This window comes from Lathyrus oleraceus, chromosome 1 (assembly GCF_024323335.1).
Source record: "Lathyrus oleraceus cultivar Zhongwan6 chromosome 1, CAAS_Psat_ZW6_1.0, whole genome shotgun sequence".
NCBI classification, from domain to species: Eukaryota; Viridiplantae; Streptophyta; class Magnoliopsida; order Fabales; family Fabaceae; genus Lathyrus; species Lathyrus oleraceus.
Genome location: NC_066579.1, coordinates 20321406 through 20342513, shown reverse-complemented (window position 1 = coordinate 20342513; position 21108 = coordinate 20321406). Strand labels below are relative to the sequence as shown.

The 21108-nt window shown below is 31.3% G+C and overlaps 2 protein-coding genes across 2 annotated transcripts; both read right to left on the bottom strand.

Annotated features, from left to right (window-relative positions):
• Positions 1-11906: 11906 nt before the first annotated feature.
• LOC127135430 (uncharacterized) lies at positions 11907-14484 on the bottom strand. The gene is made up of 7 exons (XM_051062165.1): positions 14292-14484; positions 14110-14196; positions 13836-14030; positions 13573-13737; positions 13385-13438; positions 12862-12999; positions 11907-12344 (listed from the first exon to the last, which is right to left on the bottom strand). The coding sequence occupies exons 1-7, from the start codon at positions 14448-14450 to the stop codon at positions 11976-11978; spliced, it is 1167 nt and encodes a 388-aa protein (XP_050918122.1). The 5' UTR covers positions 14451-14484; the 3' UTR covers positions 11907-11975.
• A 4443-nt stretch (positions 14485-18927) lies between these two features.
• LOC127087831 (oligouridylate-binding protein 1-like) lies at positions 18928-19758 on the bottom strand. The gene is made up of 2 exons (XM_051028748.1): positions 19632-19758; positions 18928-19430 (listed from the first exon to the last, which is right to left on the bottom strand). The coding sequence occupies exons 1-2, from the start codon at positions 19756-19758 to the stop codon at positions 18928-18930; spliced, it is 630 nt and encodes a 209-aa protein (XP_050884705.1).
• Between the last annotated feature and the right edge of the window lie 1350 nt (positions 19759-21108).

The window sequence follows — 21108 nt, the reverse complement described above, 5'->3', positions numbered from 1 at the left end:
TATTGACAAAGTAATTGGTGACATTAGTCAAGGTGTTGCTACAAGATTGAATCTCAAGGATGCATGCTTAAACATGGCGTTCATTTCGCAAATAGGACCCTCTAAAATTGATGAAGCTATAGGAGATGATCAATGGATTGTTGCTATGCAAGAAGAATTAAACCAATTCGAGAGAAATCAAGTTTGGGAACTTGTTTCTAGACCAAGTGGTAAGCACATCATTGGAACAAGATGGGTGTTTAAGAACAAACTTGATGAGAATGGAATAATTGTTCGAAACAAAGCAAGATTGGTCGCTCAAGGATATAATCAAGAAGAAGGAGTCGACTTTGAAGAAACTTTCGCTCCGGTTGCAAGGTTAGAAGCTATTCGTTTATTACTTGCTTACGTATGTTCATTGAATTTCCAATTATTTCAAATGGACGTCAAAAGCGCATTCTTGAACGACTACATCAATGAAGAAGTCTATGTCAAACAACCCCCGGAATTTGAAGACTTCAAGCATCCTTCACATGTATACAAATTGAAGAAAGCGCTATATGGATTAAAACAAGCACCAAGGGCATGGTATGATCGTCTAAGTAATTTTCTATGTGAAAAAGGTTTTGAAAAAGTCAAAGTAGACAAGACTTTATTTATCAAGAAGATAAAAGGGAACACCTTACTTGCTCAAGTCTACGTTGACGACATAATCTTCGGTTCAACCAACAAAGAACTATTTGAAGAATTTGCGTTGATAATGCAAGGTGAATTTGAAATGTCTATGATGGGAAAGATGAACTACTTCCTTGGATTGCAAATCAAGCAACTAAAAGATGGAATCTTTATCAACCAATCAAAGTATTGCAAAGAGTTGTTAAAGAGATTTGAAATGGATGGTTGTAAAGAAATGTCAACATCAATGGGCTCCGGAACCTATGTTGATCAAGACGAATCGGGTATGTCAATTGATATTACGAAGTATCGAGGTATGATTGGTTCTTTATTATATTTGACGGCAAGTCGTCCTGACATAATGTTTAGCGTATGTTTATGTGCTCGCTTCCAAGAAAATCCAAAGGAGTCACACCTCACGGCGGTCAAAAGAATCATGAAGTATCTCAGAGGAACAACCAACGTTGACTTATGGTATCCTAAAGGTAATGTTTGTAAGTTAATTGGTTATTCTGACACAGATTATGCCGGTTGTAAAACAGATAAAAAAAAGTACTAGTGGAACATGTCACATCCTTGGTAATGCATTAGTCTCGTGGTCATGTAAGAAACATAGCAACGGGTAGTTGTTGTGGACAGAATCTTTGGCTAAAGCAACAATTAAGTGACTATGGAATCGATCTTGGATGCATACCATTCCGATGAGACAACATAAGTGTGATTAATATTACAAAGAGCCCTGTCATGCACTCAAGGACCAAACACATAGACATTCGACACCATTTCCTTCGTGATCATGTGCTTAAAGGCGACGTCGAAGTTACCTTTGTCGATACTCATAATCAACTAGCGGACATTTTCACAAAACCACTTGCAAAAGAACCATTTTATAAGATTCGAAGAGAACTTGGCATTTTGGATGAAGGAAATATATAAATCTTCCATAATTATTCACTATACATTATAATGAGGCCAAGGTACACAAGTTTTTAACTTTTTTTATTTGTGAAATTTCTCTTTAAAATGTGTATATGAAATTTTTGCCTTTTGTTGATTTTATATTAGGTAAATTTAGTTTTTCGATAAAAAACCTTTCACTCAAAATTGTATTAGTATGTATATTACCTTGTAAATCTTAAATTTTTTGAAAATCCTTCATATTTTGGGCTGTGCAAAGCTACTGTTTTTTCACTTTTTTCTTAGAGTAATCGGTTACTCCAAATTGGGTAATCGATTACCCTGCCTGTTTTTGCCTTCCTCATGCGTTTTTCATCTATGTAACCGATTGCCCTTTTTAGAGTAATCGATTACCACTGTTTCTTCTAGATTTTTTTTTTAAATTTTTAACACACATGAGTTTTTGTCATAAAGAGTACTTTTGGTCTTAAGTGTTTTTTCTTGTTTTTTTGCTTAAGTCAATCACTTCAGCATTGGTACTCTATATCATTAGTTTATGGTTTTAAGTTAGTACATTTCTAGTTTCTTTTAAGACTATGCTAAGTCCGTTGGCTTTTTATGTTTTATCCGTCTTTCTATTCCGTACTAAGTTTGGTTTATATTATGTTTGTATTATCTTTTGTTTCATTCTTGTGTTATGTGGTGCTTGGTGTATGTTGTTTGCATATTGTTACTTATTTCACCCTTTTTGTTAATGAGAAAGGGGGAGAAGAGATTGTTATTGTGTTATTTCTTTGTTTTCTGTTTCTCTCTAACAAAATGCAGATTTCAAAAGACTCCTTAAATCATAAATTAAGGGGGAGCATCAATTAAGTGGGAACATTTGCTAGAGAAACATGCTTGGATCGAACATTCATTTTTTTTGGCTTGTCATCATCAAAAAGGGGGAGATTGTGAAGACATGACTTCTCAAATGTTTTGATGACGACAAACTTCTCTACAAGTCTAAAATTGATTAACAAAAAGGATTGATCAAGATTCAAGCTCATGAAGGAAGTTTTCAACTAAATGATCAAGTCTCGATGAAACTCATGAAGATTCGTATGGTTCATGAATAGGTATAACACTTGACCTCTAGATGATTATAAAAGTGTTCATAACATGTCTCATTCATGCCATAATCATTGGAAGTAATTTTATGCATCAAAGAAATGATAACACTTCATTTTTTAAGCTATTTTTCAAATCTGAGATGAAGTAATTGATTACTCTGTGAAAAATTCAAATATTTTTGCACGTTGGAGGCAAGTAACCGATTACCCATATTAAGGTAATCGATTACCACTGAACCAGAGGCAAAAATAAGTGCATATCTTCATGGAAATTTTTCTATTTTCTTTACCATGAACCATGGTATCCTTTGGGTAATTGCATCCATTTGAGGAGGTGTTTAGACAACATATATACATCATTTTTTCAAATTTCAAATTCACCTCCTTGCAAAAATTTCAAATCAATTACTCATATTCTTTCAAACATTTTTTTAAGTGTTCTTCCAAATTTTCTTAAGAGTGAAACCTTGTATAAACCTTCTTTTTAAGCATCATAGTTTCATTCCATACAAAGAACACTTGTATAATTATTGTGAGAATTAAGTGTTACAAAGGAGAAGATCAATTGATAAATTGATATACTTCAAATTTTTAACTATTTCATCTTCTACAAAAATTCAGAATTGCATCTCTTGATTACAACTTATTTTTAGGATTGTTAAGAATAAGTTTGTAAGATTTTATCCTTGCTATCCGGTGTGTGGATGCAAGAGGTCCTTTTGTGAGAATTTGAGTCTCGATTGGACTTTAAACATTGTAAATCCAAGAGGATTGTTCTTGGTGTGTTAGAATTAGATAGAAAGGCCTTAAGGTGTCTTGTCTAGGAATCTAACATTATAGTGAATTCTCTTTCGTGTTGAAAGGGGAGTGGAGTACTCTCGATCTGTGAGGGGAACCACTATACATCATGGTGTTCTTTACTTTCCGCAATTTACCGCTTTTCATCCCATAAGCATCTCAAGAAAGTAAAAATCAATAAACCGTAAAAAATCCAGAAAATCATCTAAGTGCCTAATTCCCCCCCCCCCCCCCCCCCCCCTCTAAGGCACTCCTTAAACTTACAACATACTTGTTGATTTCATCCAAGTTGGAGCCCTTCTCATGAATGATGTATAGGTTCATATCTTCATGCTTATGAGTGGATGGTTAGGTGTTCTCTGTAACACCCTTCTAAAATACCCCAAATATTTAATTAAAACAACAAACATATATCAATCAGAGTAAATATGCAATTAAGGGTGTCACACAATCATTTCACACCATTCACCATAATATTTAGTCATGCTCATTATTTAATTCAAAACATAAGGCATTGCACAATACGCAGCGGATAGAGATCAAATCGATCATTCAAAACATGTAACACATTACATGTAAAGTTGTTCAACAACCAAAAATGAAAACAAGGTAAAACATCCCGTCCTGATGTTACATCTATCAGAGCATGACCCACTAAGGAACTACACTAGACTCCAAGGACTAGCTTCTACTCAATCACTGCTCGTTACCTGAAAACATAGTTGTAAGGGTGAGTTCCTCAATCGATATAATAAGCATTATAAAATATCAGGTAATGCTAAGTAATTTAACACATGTCATCACCCAAATCAGATCACACATTCAGCAACGGCAACATCAACTCAAATCATACTCAACAAAACACAAAACAACACGTATAATATTGGAATACATCCATTCATATTATACACCATACATACATTATGCAATGAGACTCCATGCATGCGGTACCGACTATTTGTGAACATATAGTTCAACCTCACCGATCAAATCCAGATACGGCTACCAAGCTCACTAGTCCCACTCATTTGAGACCTAGTGACTCACTCACTAATTCCTCACCATGGGAATTAGCTACCACCCCAAGGGCTATGCTATGCAAGCTAATCACCTAGCATGCAAACATCAACAACAATCCATAATGATTTACTCACTAATTCCTCACCATGGGAATTAGCTACCACCATAAAGGCCACAATATGCACGCTAAATCAACTAGCATGCAAACATCAACAATTCACAATGGACATATGCTCACACTCTAAGCCATAAAACAATCCATTCCACAATTGCATACATAATAGATATATCCACAGCATTATGCATACAATCATACATCATCAACATATTTATCACATAATCATATCATGTCCTGCCACATAATCTATCACAGTATTAGCACCCTTCTACTAATACCTATACTGCTCAAAACAACGGGAAATGATCCCTACTATATCATACATCAGCTAAATTCCATTGCTCAGCTGGAACAACCAAAAACTGCACAACAACAGCACCGAAAAATCACAATTCTGCCCATACGCGTATTGCCTAGTCCCATACGCGTATGACCCATTTCTTCGCCAAGCCCATACGCGTATCACTTGTCTCATACGCGTATGCTACGCGTACCACATCCCCATACGCGTACCAACAGAGACAAAACCACGTTCAAAACATCATCTTCCTCATCCATACGCGTATTGCCTAGTGCCATACGCGTACCAGATCATCCCATACGCGTATTGCCTAGTGCCATACGCGTATGACCAGAAACCAATTTCCAGATCTGCTATGGTTTTCTCTGATACGAGATTCCTCAGATCCAACCCTCCACAGTCCAATTCTTACACAACATTCATTCATATCATCTAACACAATCATATCCTATTCAATTTCACAAATCCTAACATTATTACATCTAATTCTTACGAATTTCCTTCAATTATAATCCAAATTTCGTTCATCCAAAAGTTCACAATTTCATCATGCATCATTCTAATCAGAGTCAAATCCATGGTTTATCACTACCCACTACATGTTATCCCATAATACCCATTAAACAATGATAAACCCCCCTTACCTGAGTTAATCCGGCAATCCTTCAGCTTCAAGCTTTTTCCTTTCTTCAACCCTTGTGCTCTTGCTCTTTTTTCCACTTTTGAGTCGTTTCCCCTTTTTCACGTGAAAACCTTCTTTTGCCAAATGGGACCTTTTTACTGATTCCCATTCCAATTCCAATTTTTTATTCGAATAATAATAATAATAATAATCCAATTATTTATTTAAATTAATAAATATACTATTAATTTAAATTAAATAATTATCCTTATTTCATCGGGGTGTTACATTCTCCAAAAAGTGACTAAAACATCTTTTCTTCTTTCACTAACATTTAACTTTCTTGTCATTTATTTTAATGTAATTTAAATTCTTGCACTTTATCACTAATTGTCATTTATATTCATGCAAATTATTTATGCTTCAGTTATTTTCTTTTTGCTCACTTGAGCCATTGTATTTTATGTTTGTGATATATTTGTGCTTGTGATTGTATTTTGTTTGTGGTCTTAGGACCTTAAGATACTTAATAAAAACAAAAACACTAAAAAAACATCGGTGGAATGTTATATCTCTATCTGTGACTTGATTTGGACCTATTGACTTAGAGTAGGCAACATCCCTGAGCTATGGAAGAAACTTGGCCGATGTCATTCATCTTATACAAGCTTGAGAGTCTCCCTTGGGTTTATCTAATACACTATTTCTACGTGTCTAAGTTGTTATTCTGATCTTATTGTCACTATTTGAAGCTTTCTCTTTGAGCATGTTTCAAGGGATTTTTTTCATCTGATACATCTAAAGGACATTGAAGATTTGCTTGCTTTGGAGTGCTAGCTTGGGTGATTTGTTATCTTTATTTGATACCATTAGGTTTCTTATTATTTATTTAGATGATTATGGCTTTGTTTCTTGCTTGACAATCCAAAGGAAATGGGTTTCTATCTTTATTTATTATCTTATCGATGCTTCCCATGGGTTAGATATTTTCAACTCTAAAATTTTAAATATTGTCTAGGATAATCCCTTCATCTCCTCCTTCTTCTTAAATTTCAAAATATCCATATCATTTTCAAAACTTCTTTGCTTGTTGTTTTCAACTTAGACTTGTTTTAATGAGTAGAAACCTTGGCCTTATGCCATTGGTTTTCAAACCATTTTCTTGATCAAACTTATAAAAGGACTTAGTCATATTGACTTTATTTTCAAAAAGATCAAAAAGAGCTAACAACCCCATCTAATCATTTTGACCACTTGGTGCCTTTTTTCTTTTAAACTTTTCAAAAATAAAGCATTTAGATTTGAGTTATCCTTGGTTGAGATGTAATTCTCCCATTCCATAATATGTTGAGTGTAAGTCTTTCCATTTATTAGGGGTTAGTGGCATACTTATTGATTTAATCCAAGTTGGAGTCCTCCCTCTTAAATGTTGTAAAGCTCTCATTATCGGTGGATGTTTGATTGAGTATTCTACCTTTGATAACAAAATATCTTTATGTTTTTGTTAAAATCAATCCACTCATCTTTGAACTTTTTATCACGAACTACGAGGTTTTGATCCTTCATTTATGTTGGTACATAGGCATAAGACCAAAAGTCTTATCAAACACAAAATGTAAATAATGAATTATTTTCTCATCCCCTCATTCTATTTCTTTAAAAACAAACATCTTTTTCAACTAAAACACTTACACACAAAAAGGGCTTCCTAGGAGTACCTAGAACACTTTAGATGCTAATACCTTCCTTCTGTGTAACCAACCCCTTACCTGTAATCTCTGACATTTTATTAGTTTTGATTTGAAAAATTCTTATTTTTGGATTTTGTTCGTACTTTCTCCCTTTTCCTTTGGAAATAATAAAAGTGTGATGGCGAATCTGGTTTTATTGACGTTGAGTTAACCAATAGCTCAATGGTCATGAGTATACCGCTATAGTAATCTACAATATGGATAATTAGGTCTTAGAAATTTTTGATGTCCAATGTAAATAATCTTTCTTCCATTATATAGTTGGTGAGAGCATGTATCATCTTCACATATATGACACGCTTTATGTCCCTTCGCGTTCTACCTAAACAAATTATAATACGCAAAAAATTCATTGATTGTGCATAACAAAATGCACGCATCTTAAAATTATAACTCATATACATATCATCAACATCTACATTTTCCTCCTATAAAACCTCTTAAATCTTTAATCAATGTAGTTAAATAAACATTTATGTTATTCCTAGTTGTTTTAGACCCAAAATCATCATTGATAATATGGTTAAACATATTATACCCTCTACAAGGTTAGCGAGTTTCAATTTATCCCTTGTATTTTTGTTTATTCCCCTTTATAATATTTAGATTCTACTTATATGGTCCATTTGTTGACCAGTCAACATAAAATCTTGACATTTGCTGACGTGGCAAGCTAAACATCATTTTATTTTATTATATATATATTTATTTCCATGTGGATTTTTTTTAATTTCCTTTATTTTTAAAATTATTTCCAAAAATATGGTCACACCTAAATTCAAACCAGTGTGTAGAAGGGTAGTGGGGCACTACCTTTCTGCCATACTAGATGAATGAGTTGTCAAGTTTTTAACATGATATTTACTTATTTTAAAGCTTTGATATAATAGAAGTTGAAAAAATACAAAATCAGATATGCACTTGATTTAATTCGTGAAGCTTTCATAGTAATTTGGTATTAAAATAATGCATGGATTTAAAAGAATTCAGGGATCTAAAAATTAATAAATAAATAAAATAATTTTTTTTTAAAATTATTAAATTAAAAAAAATCTAAGTGGATTTGAAATAAAAAATTAATGATTTTTGGCTTGCCACATCAGCAAATATCAATAATCTATGTTAACTGGTCAACAAAGGGGTCATATAAGTGGAATCTAAATATTACAAGGGGGAAGCAAAAAAATTAAAGGTAGATACATCAAAACTCGCTAACATTGCAGGGAGTATAATATATTTAACCCTTGATAATTCATATATTTATGTAATACTATATTACTACGGCCATTTAATAAACTGTAGTAATAACTAATTTTTACGGTCTAAAATTTTATTTTATTTTATTACAAGACCTTTCATCACGGTTAGTTATACCAACTGTGGTGATAGATGAAAGGTTACACACTTCGAATCTCAACCCTAACAATTTTCTATTTTTTCATTAAAGAAAGGGATTGTTCTTATACTCTTATATATTTTTTTAAATTAAAATACATATCACGATGGTTATTAATAGAAACTGTTGTGAAACGTACTTACATTTCATCATCGTTTTAAGTATCAACCATGGTGAAGGTGTTACTTATATATAAGCGAAGATATCTCGCTTCAGTGGAGAACAACCATCTCTCTCAAAGAAAACCCCTAACATAATTGTTTCTTCTTCCACAAAATTGTTTCTTCTTCTTCATAATAAAAGGTAACCAATTTCAACACTATTTCTTCTTTATCTTTCTTTTTCTTCTTCTTCTTCCTCATACACTTTCTTCCATGTTATTCATATGTTTTCTTCCATTTTTCTTTGTATAGATTGTAATATTCATCCTCATTGAAGAAATTTCAAGATACATCATTATTTTGACCTATTCATTTCATTTAGTGTTACAAAATAGCTTTTGTTTATCATGTTATTATTATTATTATTGTTCTTGTTATTCTTGTTGTTGTTTTTGTTGTTGTTATTATTGTTGTTTTTGTTCGTGTTATTGTTCTTGTTGTTCATGTTGTTCTTGTTCTTTTTGTGTTAAAAATATTTAATGTTATATATTTTGATGAAATTTATCATTGTAGTCTGGCAAAACATGTGGCAAAAATGAAAAATTGGGTTGACGTACAACCATGGTTGTTTATTACAACAATGATTATATGTAGCGTGTTTCCAGTTTATTACCGCGACCAATAAACCATGGTTATAAATAGCCTACTTACCACCACACGCAACCTCACCATATTTGCTCAACCGGGATTATGGGGCTTTTTACAACCATGATTATATGTGTTTTCCATAGTAGTACATGAATTATAGTTAGTGTTAATATTACCAAACATGTTCATTTTGTCGGTGGAAAGTCCAAGCCTATGGTTCATTGGCTCAAGGGAAAAATCTGGAAACAACAAATTATTTTTCTTCCATTTCAATGAATTAGTTAAATGACAAATTTGGACGTCACATATTATTTGTCACTTCATCATGTCATACCCACTTCGTATAACTTTGAATAATTTCATCACAACTTAAATGAGTAAATATTTTTTTCTTTGGATGTTCTTGCCTATTTTGCCATATTTTACAAGGAAATGAAAAAATCTCAATATTGTCAGGAAGGTTGATTTCCGTGAAATCAAGAAATTGAATCACTACATTCTCATACTCTTTACTTAATCTATGGACTTTTATCCAACTATGATCCATAATGACATATCTTTTAAAAATAAAATAAAAATCGTACACAACAAACAATAATGAATATTCAATCTCAATAAAATAACAATAACACTAAATATTCAATCTCAACACAACAAAGACAAATACTACAAAAAAAAATCAACAACATTATACCCTATGTCTCAAAACCAACAGCAACAACAACAACAACAACAACAATATTATTGATACAATCATGGTGAAAGTTTTAGATACAGAAAACTGATGAGAGAGTCAAAGAAATATGTTGGTCGGAGGTTAGAGTTTCCTTATTTGAGCTTTCTTCCTCCTTTGTTTAATTCTTTCGAGAAGACTAAGAATGATGTTTTGTTCATTCAATGGACAAGATGAAGAATGACGTTTCATTCGCTAGGGTGCAAAGAATTTATGAGAAATGTAGAAGTGAATGAGAGTTAATAGTCTGATGTTGGAATAAAACATTGTTTGTAATTTATATCTCACTTGACAGCAAACGCTGAGGTCAAAGTTGAATTCTATTTTAATTAAATAAAATAATGAGCATCATTTCTTGTCGTTTGGATAAACAATCGAGGAAAAAGCCGATTTATATTCTTATTAAAAATTTAAATAAAATAAGGGCATCATTTTAGTTCAAAATATAAAACACGAAACTACAGGAGCTAAGAATCAATGCTCCGTCCCTAACCTTCGTTCCCTTTCGGTCAAACCAAAAACGGAGGGAATAGATGATTCATATTGAAATTAAAAAATTAAATAAAATAAGGATGCTATTTTTGTTCTAATTAAAACACGAATTTGCAGGAGTTACGAATCGAATCTCAAACCATGAGCTTCATTTCATGTCAACTTAACCAAAAAAATTGAGGGATAAGATTTAATTTAAAATAAAAATGAGAGAAACTTTTATCATAAAATATATTAATTATAATAATGAGAGAAACTTAAAATCACTTGCTATCAAATTTATTCATGCATTTACTATTTGAAATCGAAGGAAAGAACAATAGATGTTTCTTTAGAAAAATTACATAATAAAAAAAATGGAAATGCAAACTAGTGCCCTCGAATACCATTAAGGATCTTTAATTACAATATGGATTTATTAAAAAATAAAAAATATTAAAAGATTTATTTAAGACAACAAAAAATTAAAAAGATTTCTAAATCATAATACATAAAAATTAGCCGTTAGAACATTAACTGATATTATTACTCTGCATTTTCATGTTGCTTAATCCTCATTATATTTAATTTTAATGCCTGCAATTTTTTAATTTCAAAAGAATAATAATTTTCTTTGGATAGCTAGTTTACAGAAGTGGATCAAGTGTATAATATGTCTCCTAAATTTGGACGTTTTACATACATATAGTTCTATTTGATCACTTTTTTAAGAATATATTATATTTGTTTTTTTATAAATATGATATCTATTTGTTTATTTATAATTTTTTTAATATAAAATGTATTTTTATTTGTTTATTTTTGTGAAATATGTTTTATTCTTTTTTAAATTTATTTTTGTGAAATATGGTTTTATTCTTTTTTCAATATAATAAAAATATGATTAACCTCTTAAAAAATGTTTATAGAAAAACCAGTGTAGTGATTACGATTGGCTAAAGATAAAATAATAATATGATGTGTCCTTTATTAAAAAGGTTTTATTACTAAGCAAATGTGTAATATAGATGAGCTTTTAAGAGAGAACAAAATATATTTACACATAAATAATAATAATGGTTTCATATTAAGTTGAGTATTAAAATAGTAGACAATTCAAAAGTTCCTTCTAATATTTACATATACTTTAATACTACTTATTACTACCTAATAAAGTAAAAGCATTTTATATTTTTACTTTTATATAATTGAAGAGTAATATTATACATTATTAGACCATAAAAAACCTTTAAAAAATTTAAAATTTAACATTTTTAAAATATATTTATTTAAAAAGACAAATGCATATCATTAGAAATCTTTATTACATATAACAAAACCTGTTTACTGTAGTTAACTTCTACAATTACCACCCGGTCCACCAAATTGAAAAAAATATCCTAAATCCTTTCTCTTATCTTCATAGTTTGTAAGTCCATAGCATTTAGGAGCATCATTGTAGCTATCTACGATAAATGGAAAAGGATCGTAAGGCTCTCTAATTATATTTAGATATTTAATAAACTTAAAATAAGATGCATGAGTGACGTCTTCATCAGGATAATATCCGGAACCCATTGCAGGACTAGTAGTACCCGCAGGAGTAACTGTATATCCACCCCATCCTACTTGATCAGCTTCGTACAAGATGGAGAATAAAGCTGCGGGAAAATATCCAATATCTTTATCTCTAACTTTTAACCACCAATTGCCTATATTATCCTGAAAAGCATAACATTTAATGATTTTACTGTTAGATTGTAAAATCTCAAATATTTATGATTAAATTTTAAGAATTTAATCTCATATAAGAAATATACTAAATAATATTAAAATTTGTATAAATTTTAAATTAAATCTCTTTGAACTTCATCACTAGATTATATATATATATATTATATATATATTATATATATATATATTATATAATATATATATATATATATATATATATATATATATATATATATATATATGATCAACTTATTTTAAAATATTTTTTTAACTTCCTTCAAATTAAAGTTCCTAAATTAAATTTAATCTAATTATTAATTAATATTTTTACTTAATTAATCATTATATTAGATCTAATTATTAATTAATATTTTTATTTAATCAACCATTATATTAGATTCAATTTTAATGATTATAATTTGAAATAAATTAAAAAAATTTACTCTTACAATAAATTGATCGCCGTTCATATATATAAATATGAGATTTTATGTAAAAAGATGACCTTAGAAATTTGAAGCCGAACTTCGTAAATATCTCCTCCATAGGTAGATGTCTTAGATATATGTGAACCCAAATAAAATGTTCGGTCAACTTGAATGAAACCCTTGCACAACATATTGAAACATCCATTTTTACCTGACTGTATTTTTTTTAATACATGTTAGAATTTTGAAAACCAAATATTTTGATTTTCAACCAAAATTACATATAAAAGATTCAAAAAAATATAAGAAACATTGAATAAAATAATAAATATATTCATAAAAATTTTATGTGAAAGGAGCATTCTTATTTAACAATTTCAAAAAGATTGTAGAGTTATCTTTAAGCTAAAATGCATTGAAAACATCTACAATTTAAATATTTCATAAATAATTATATATAATAAAATGAAATGGTGATAACTAATTGGTTGAAGATATAATAATCAAATATTTGTGATGGGAGAAGAGTTATCATTTATGTAAAATAATTAGTATAATATAAATTAGTGAATATTAAATAATATATAAACATTAACTTACCGCCCAGAACGAGTATAAATGAGTTTCACCATTATTATATAATAGCGGAGACACCTAACAATATGAGATAAATTATAAAATAAATTATATGTCTTCAAACTCAATTAAATATCAAAGTTATATCTATAAATACATGCATGTTTATAGAAAAAAAGAAAACTAGAATTATAAATTAAATTAAAACTCACATGCCATCCAATCGAAATTTTATTAAGATTATCTCCTTCTCCATTTAGAACATATAAGTTACCGCTACTTGATTGACCCTTATAAACTTTTGGATTCCAAACACTAGTAGTTCCACTAACTCCATAGTAAGGAGCACTTACATGTTTAAGATTCAGTCGAGCAAACTACAATTTCAACATATTCATTAACTTGAAAAAGTTATAAATATTAATTATATAAATAAAAAATTAATTTTTAGTATATAATATTCGAAAAAACTTACATGATTAAGGGCACTATTTTGAGTTAGATTTTCAGCATTGAATAGATATTTGCCTTGAATTAAATCATTTTTTGTTGTTCTTCGGATAGAAACTGTTCCTTGAGGACACCTAACTGTCTCAAGAATGAATCTAGACTTTTCTGATGAATTTTGAATTCTTCTTTCAGTAATATTTCTTTCAAAAATTGGTTTTCTCTATCATAAGAAAAAATCATTGAAACAAACTGTATAAGTAATAAAAGAAATTGAAAATAATATACACTAATTGTTTTACCTGCAACTTGTGATTTTTCAATAAAGGATGATCAAAAGCAGGTTGTTTGTTAATATCAATACAATCGACTATATATCCTGATTTTATCTATAAAAACCATTGAAATTCAATAAAAAATAAATTGTTAGAATAATAAATCAAATTAAGATGACCTAAACCACCAACAAATTATGTGTAAATACATGAAAACTCTTTATAGGAGATTTGTTAAGGATATTTAGTTGCCTCTCCAATTCCAAATCTTCATCTTTCAGCCCACTCTGCATACCATGATCTCTATAGCTAGTACTATTAATCACCAAACACATAATCAATAATAAGATATTGATCATTTTTGACATTTTCTTTCACTGATGACTTAATTTTCATAGACCAGAGCTTAGTATATATAGACAAATGTTAAAAAACAAATGAAGTAATATATAATTTAATCAATATAAAATGTATGTGGTCAATGAAATAAATTGAATATATTACCTTTTCTTATATATTTTTGGGAGAAATAATTCTTAATAAATACCTTTTTTTACTTTTTTATTTTTTTTTGGAATAATTTTTTGTAAAATCGTTTTTTAGTTTCCCCTCTTCAATTGAAAAAGTCATAATATTTCATTTTTTAATAGCACTTACCATCTAAATATTTTGTAGCTTTTTCTTATAAACATACATTCAATTTCACAAGTATATTACATTATTTTTGAATTATTAGTCATTTAATCATTTCATACAAATTAAAAGTTAGATAATTTTATATGAGAAAGATAAATTATAATTTATTAAAATAATTATATTTCTTGAATATTATTATATTTTAAAAATAAATAAAATGAGAAGAAGAGGGAGTAATAAATAAATAAATTTATGTTAGTTAAATTAAATGAATGTAAACAGTCTGTTTGGATTCAATCACAACGATATTTATTTATATTATGTATTATAAATAAAATCATGTTGTATAATTTTTATACAATATTTTATTTTATGGTATAATTTATTACCAACATTTGAATTGCATAAACCAAATACAAAACGTAAAGAAATATAATCAAATATTTTGTTAAATAATAAAAATTTAATCTTTATTGAGCTCATGTTGAAATCTACGTCAAATTATTTAGTATAATTAATCGGTAATAGTTGTACGTCAATTTGATCCCAATACTATTACAAAATATGCACTTCGTATATTGTATTAACTTTTGAAGAATGGAATATGAAGTTTGAACGTGAAATGAGTTAGGTTTAGTAAAAAGGTGAATCACACGCCTGTGAGCGTTTAGAGGCAATTTCCTATATCATTCACCAATGGGTAGACATTGAAATCATGGTAACATGTATAAGATATCACTACGATTATTATTATCAACCGTGGTGAAAAGTGTTTCTCTTAAATTAAAACATAACAAGTTTTAGTTTATTTCCTGCATAACACAACAATATCCCAGCAAAAGCCCTTTAAAACAGAAGAAGACGATATCAGAGACCAATTTCCATAAATACACAAATATCGTTAAAATACAAAGGGAAAACAGAGAAACGGGTAAGGAAGTTGGTTATGCAAGTGAAAAATATTAACACCCTCACATCCATGGTACCCCATGTAAATCATTTTGAATGCTCTTGCTTGAATGAATATTGCTATCTTCATGTACCTGCAAAATAGAAAATGAGTTACAATGTGAGTGCTCGAGGAGGATTGGGACCTTCATGCCTAAGTATTCTCATAGTCAAATGAGAAATCCAGAGCCTCGTAGTTCAGAGAACCAGAGAAAGAAAAGAAAGAGGAAAAAGTGTTCGCCAAAGATTCGCATCCTCGTACATAAGTATCCTCATAGTGAAATGAGGAAGTCATAGCTCCATAGTTCGGAGGATAAAGACCAGAAAAATAAATGATTGAGGGTGATGTTTAAACCGGAAAGAAAAGACTTACCAAAGCACGGGGATTGACATGGTAAGTAAAGAAAGTAGGAACCTATTAAAGCACTGAGTCTAACATGACATAGATCTTATCAAATCACTGGGTCTCATATGGTAAGGGAGAAAAACAGGAATTTGTCAAAGCACAGGGACTAACATGACATTAGGTCAGTTGTGTGCGTTAATGTTAGTTTGAAATGTTAGGCTTTTCAGTTATTAGGTGGGAAAGAAAGAATAGAAGAGCGAAGAAATGTTTTTGGATTTTTCGACGAAGGACTAAACCTAAGTTTTTTATTAGTGGGCCTGACAAGATTTACAAATCCTGCTCCTACGTATCTCAAAAGAGAAATCAAGGCTTACGTAGTTCTGGGTAGAAAATGTTTGTTTGTTGGTCGATTTTAGCGAAAGCTATATTGTATTAATCGACGAAAACATTGTTTTACCCAAAACAGATGAGGAGTGAACGCATACCACACATCGAACGGATTTATAAATCTACATTCGGAAAAGCGTCACTTATCTCGAATCAACAAGCATGGCCGAAACATTGTTTTATATCACTTAAGACAAGATACCTTTCGTTTATGAAAAAGGTTTTTGATTAGTCGCACAGCGGCGAGAAAAGAGTTTGATCGGTTGGATGTATTTTGAGTGATGGCGAGAACTTGGATGAGCGAGATATACATCTCGAATCCTAGCCTCAGGAGTGCATGGTATACACCATGTTCCATTTCCATCTTTATTGAAAGAGGTTAAGATAAGAATTAAGTATTTTGGAATTTGATTGAGAAAGGGTTTGAAGAAACCGCATTGACAATTTTAGGCAATGGCGAGAGTTAAGATTGGCGAGGCATACGTCTCGAATCTTAACCTCAGGAGTGCATGATATACACCATGTTCCATTTCCACCTTTATTGAGAAAGTGTTTAAATAAGAATTAGGTATTTTGAGTTTTGTTGTGAAAATGACTTGACCTAGATCAAGTATTGATGGACGTTTTAAGAGAAATTTGAATGAGTGTTTGAGAGAACAAACTGGACAAATTTGGATGATGGCGAGAGCTAGGATTGGCGAGATATACATCTCGAATTCTAGTCTCAGGAGTGCGCGGTATACACCACGTTCCACTTCCATCTTATTGAAAAGGTCTTAACTATGAATTAATATTTTTTGAGTTTTTATTAGAAAAAATGGCTTGACGTTGGATCAAGCATTTGATGAAGTTTGAAAGAAATGGAAAAGAATAGGAGGGAGAAATGAATTGATTTGTTTATTGAGAAAATAATCGACGTTGGATCGAGTCATATTTTTGTATTTTTTGAAATTTGTTGATTTTATTCTTGTGTTAATATCTAACTAAACAGTCAAGTAATAAAGAAATAAAACAGTACCAAATTATTACACATCGGGGGAGTGGGGTACATCTTGTTAAATGGGGATTAAAAAATCATGAAATAATTAAATCGGGCCCAAACAACAAATAATGCAATGCATGAGTGTAAGTGCAAGAGAACCGGCTCATTGTAAGAAAGTCCAAGAGTAAGCTATGTGAGGTTGATGGCGATGCTTAAAAAGCAATCGACTTACAAAGGTGTGAAAATGGGCTCGATATTGAATCGAGAAAAAAATGTGATTTTTATAGTTTAAAATGGTTTTGAATGAATGATGCAATTAAAAGAAAACAAATCTATATTATGATAATGAAACTATGAATATAATAAAGCATAAACATAAAAGAAAATGTTAAAAGAAATAAAAATACTACACATAGGTATCAAACCCACTCCACTAAAGACCATAGAAACCACCCCTCTCCACCAGACCACTTATGACTAATTGTTATTTTAATACTAATTTAGATATATAAACCAAGATAGATTAAAAATTAGAACTAAAATAAAAAACTAATAAAAAAGAAAATTTGTTGGACTACCATAATTAAACCCAGCCGCCTGGCTGTTGGGTTCTAGAGGCTAGTGAATTGGGAATAGTAAAGAAAAATGGAATCATGTTAAACACCAACATTAATGTCCATTGGGATCACTAAAGGGTCACTTAAATGGAGTTAAATGGTCTGTTTAATTAAAGAGAAAATGATAGTAATAAAAAAAGGAGAACGCAGAATCTCAAATCTCAAACCCAGAATCTCATCGTCCTCTTCCCAAATCTCAAACCCAGGATCTCTCTACCTCAAAACTCTCTAAAACGAAATCTCTCTCTGTTCTCAAAATCGCTTATCACCACTCTCTATGAACTCTCAACATCTCTCCATCGCTCTCACCTCAGTCGTCATCTCTCAATCAAAGCGCGAAAAGATAAAGAAACCATGGTTCCCAAGAGAAAGTTGGATAGGATGGCTCACCTTCGACGGTGACGGCGAGCTCAGGTAGTCCTTGAATCTTCAAATATTGGTTTCTTGCTTCGATTTTGGGATTAGGGTTTGTGTGGTATCTTTTTCGCCGTTAATTTTTCGTCTCTTTACTGATTCCCTCTTTCTCTCTATTTATCTCTCTTAAATTAGGGTTTCAAATGGTGTTTTTGTCTTCAAAAGCGCATCTCTGTAAAATCCTCTTTTTTGTGCTCAATTTGGATTGGCCTGTTTAATGCTAAAACCGAAAATGATATTCTGAGTTCGTGCTTTCTTCTTCCTTTTTTGTCTTAATGCCAATTCGGGTATTTTTCGAATCTTTACTGCCTTGGCTAATTAGTTTGTGTTTTTTACCGCAGTGAAGATTGGAGTATTGGTTTGATTTGCTCGGAGGCGAGAATTGCTGCAGAAACGGTGTCAGTTACAATGCTCACTTGCAGACTAGTTACGAAATAACCAAACGGTGAGCTTCCTAGTACCTCTCTCTGATTCAAAAATGGCCTGTTTGCATCCTCTTAATGTACAATTTTGCATTACAAGTGATCTTTCTTGATTTTAATTTGGCAGGCAGAAGCTTCATATGGCCAATTCTCTATGCCTTCAATAGAAGAACTCTTCTGTTTCAAAACAGCCGACACGGTCATCTCTGCAGTAGGAAGTATTTGATATGGTTGTGCAACCGGAGGAGGTAATGGATTCGAAGCTGTCCCAGGAGGAGTTGGTTTGCTACCCCATGAACACTTCATCGTCTTCCCACAAACTGGTCTTCCATTAGCCATCTGAGTAGCCCGTGCTGCTTCCTCGTGAGTATTGTATCCGACAAATCCAAAACCCTTATCCCTCTGAACTCGGACCTCCTCAAGTACCCCAGCTCCCAATGCAGGGAATTGACAATGGAGTTCAACTTGTGTTACATCATGGGGAAGGTTGCCAACATAAACTGTGGTGTATGAAGGATTATTTTCAGGTACATCTCTGTTGCTTAATTTTAATGTGTTTCGCTTAATTGGTCTTATTCTGTGTACTGATCTGCGGCCTGATGCAGGTTAGCACTCTTGGTATGTAATCGTGGTATTAATAAAGCCCGCAGGCAAAAGTAGTCTAGTACTGGCTTATGCGCATCCAGTAGGCATGTAAACAAGAACAGGGTGATCAGCAGCTAAATAAACTCACCCATGTTGCAAAAACCTTCATTCAGCCATAAATGGGTCCACCGCTCCATTGTAATAAAATTTGCCAAACCATTGATGTGCTAGTTCATGAGCTACAACAATTGCAACCCTCTGTTTGTTAGCAGCAGCAGAATGCTGATCATCATAGAGCAAAGCAGTCTCCCGGTATGTAACCAAACCATAATTCTCCATGGCTTCCTTTATCACTCATTCCATGATCTGCTTAACATTGTCGAGATAGATAGATGAAAAGGGCCTGTGTGCATGACCATTAGAGTCACATCCAAGTAGGTGCAGGAATACAACAAGATTATCCTGTTGCAGCAACTTCTTTAATTTTAGGTCTTCATTGGACTGATTAAGAAGGATTTAGAATTTATCAAGAGACCACAAGTCCAGGAATGATGCATCAGTTGCAAAGTCTTCAAACTCGTGTGGATAGGTATCTCATGTGCTATGCTGCAAGGCACCACAGAAAACTGGAACTATGTCCGGGCTTTCAAAAGAAATCGTAAGGCTGCTTCTGTTAAAGACAGAATCAAACTCAACAGGATTAGCCTTCCTTTCTATACTTGTTCTAGAAGCTCTCTTAAATCGCATTTGCACATGTACCCGAATTTTGCTTTTTTCTTGTTGCAATTTGTACCTTGTTGCATTGTGTATTCGATTTAACTCCCTTGGGCCTGCATTTGATTGCATTTTTCACATGTATGATGCTTGCCTTAATCACACTTAATCTAGATGGCTTGGCTTGGAAATTTTCATGGTTTGCTCGAGCTTGATTTGAAGATGATAATGATGTTGTTGTTGTTGTTGTTTGATTCATGGTACTTGTAACTCAACCTTGCTTTGGCTCGTGAATGGAATATGATGGCATGCTTGGTTTAGACATGATGTTGCTGTTATGGAATTCTTATGGGATTGGAATTGGGATTTGTTTTTGTTGGGTAATTGTTTTGGATTAATGAACTTTGGGTTAATTGGTTAATTGTTATGATTGAATGGATTTTGGATATGGATTTAAAAATAGAGTTGGGTTATTGGATTGGAAAAAATGGATTTAATTGTGGGTTTAAGGAATTTGGATATTTGATTATAAAAATGGATATGGATTTTAGAGATAATCCGAGACTAATCAAAATGTCAATTTAAAATCAAAAGAAAACCAACAAAACCAATTAAAACCAAATCAATCTATAATTTGTTAAAATTACTTTGATATCAATTCTAACATTTATGTGGAAATAAAAATCAATTAGAGTTTGAATCATTAGTAAAAAACAATTAAGATTAATTCGAAATTTGGAATTAGATTTACTTTGAAATTAAATTAAAATTGAAAAATTAAAAAAAATCAAATAACTAAAATCCATTTTGTAATCACAAAGCACCATGGTCAAAAAGTTAGATAATAACCAATGTTTATCACAAAATATGGATTTGGGAATGAGTGTATGCAAATGAACTTTAGGCCAAGTGCCAAATAAAAAAAATGAAAAAAAAATGGAAACAATTCAGGATCAAAATCGGGGTATGACAGTT

Bases quoted from the DNA above. Each gene is read 5' to 3' on its own strand.
- LOC127087831 (XM_051028748.1), bottom strand. From the start codon at position 19,758: ATGGAGAATTATGGTTTGGTTACATACCGGGAGACTGCTTTGCTCTAT. The intron at 19,431-19,631 runs GCAAATTTTATT...AACCTGCATCAG, and splicing joins ACTAGCACATCAATGGTTTG to GCCGCAGATCAGTACACAGA.
- LOC127135430 (XM_051062165.1), bottom strand. From the start codon at position 14,450: ATGTCAAAAATGATCAATATCTTATTATTGATTATGTGTTTGGTGATT. The intron at 13,738-13,835 runs GTAAGTTTTTTC...TTGAAATTGTAG, and splicing joins AAAATAGTGCCCTTAATCAT to TTTGCTCGACTGAATCTTAA. The intron at 13,439-13,572 runs GTGAGTTTTAAT...TCATATTGTTAG, and splicing joins AAATTTCGATTGGATGGCAT to GTGTCTCCGCTATTATATAA.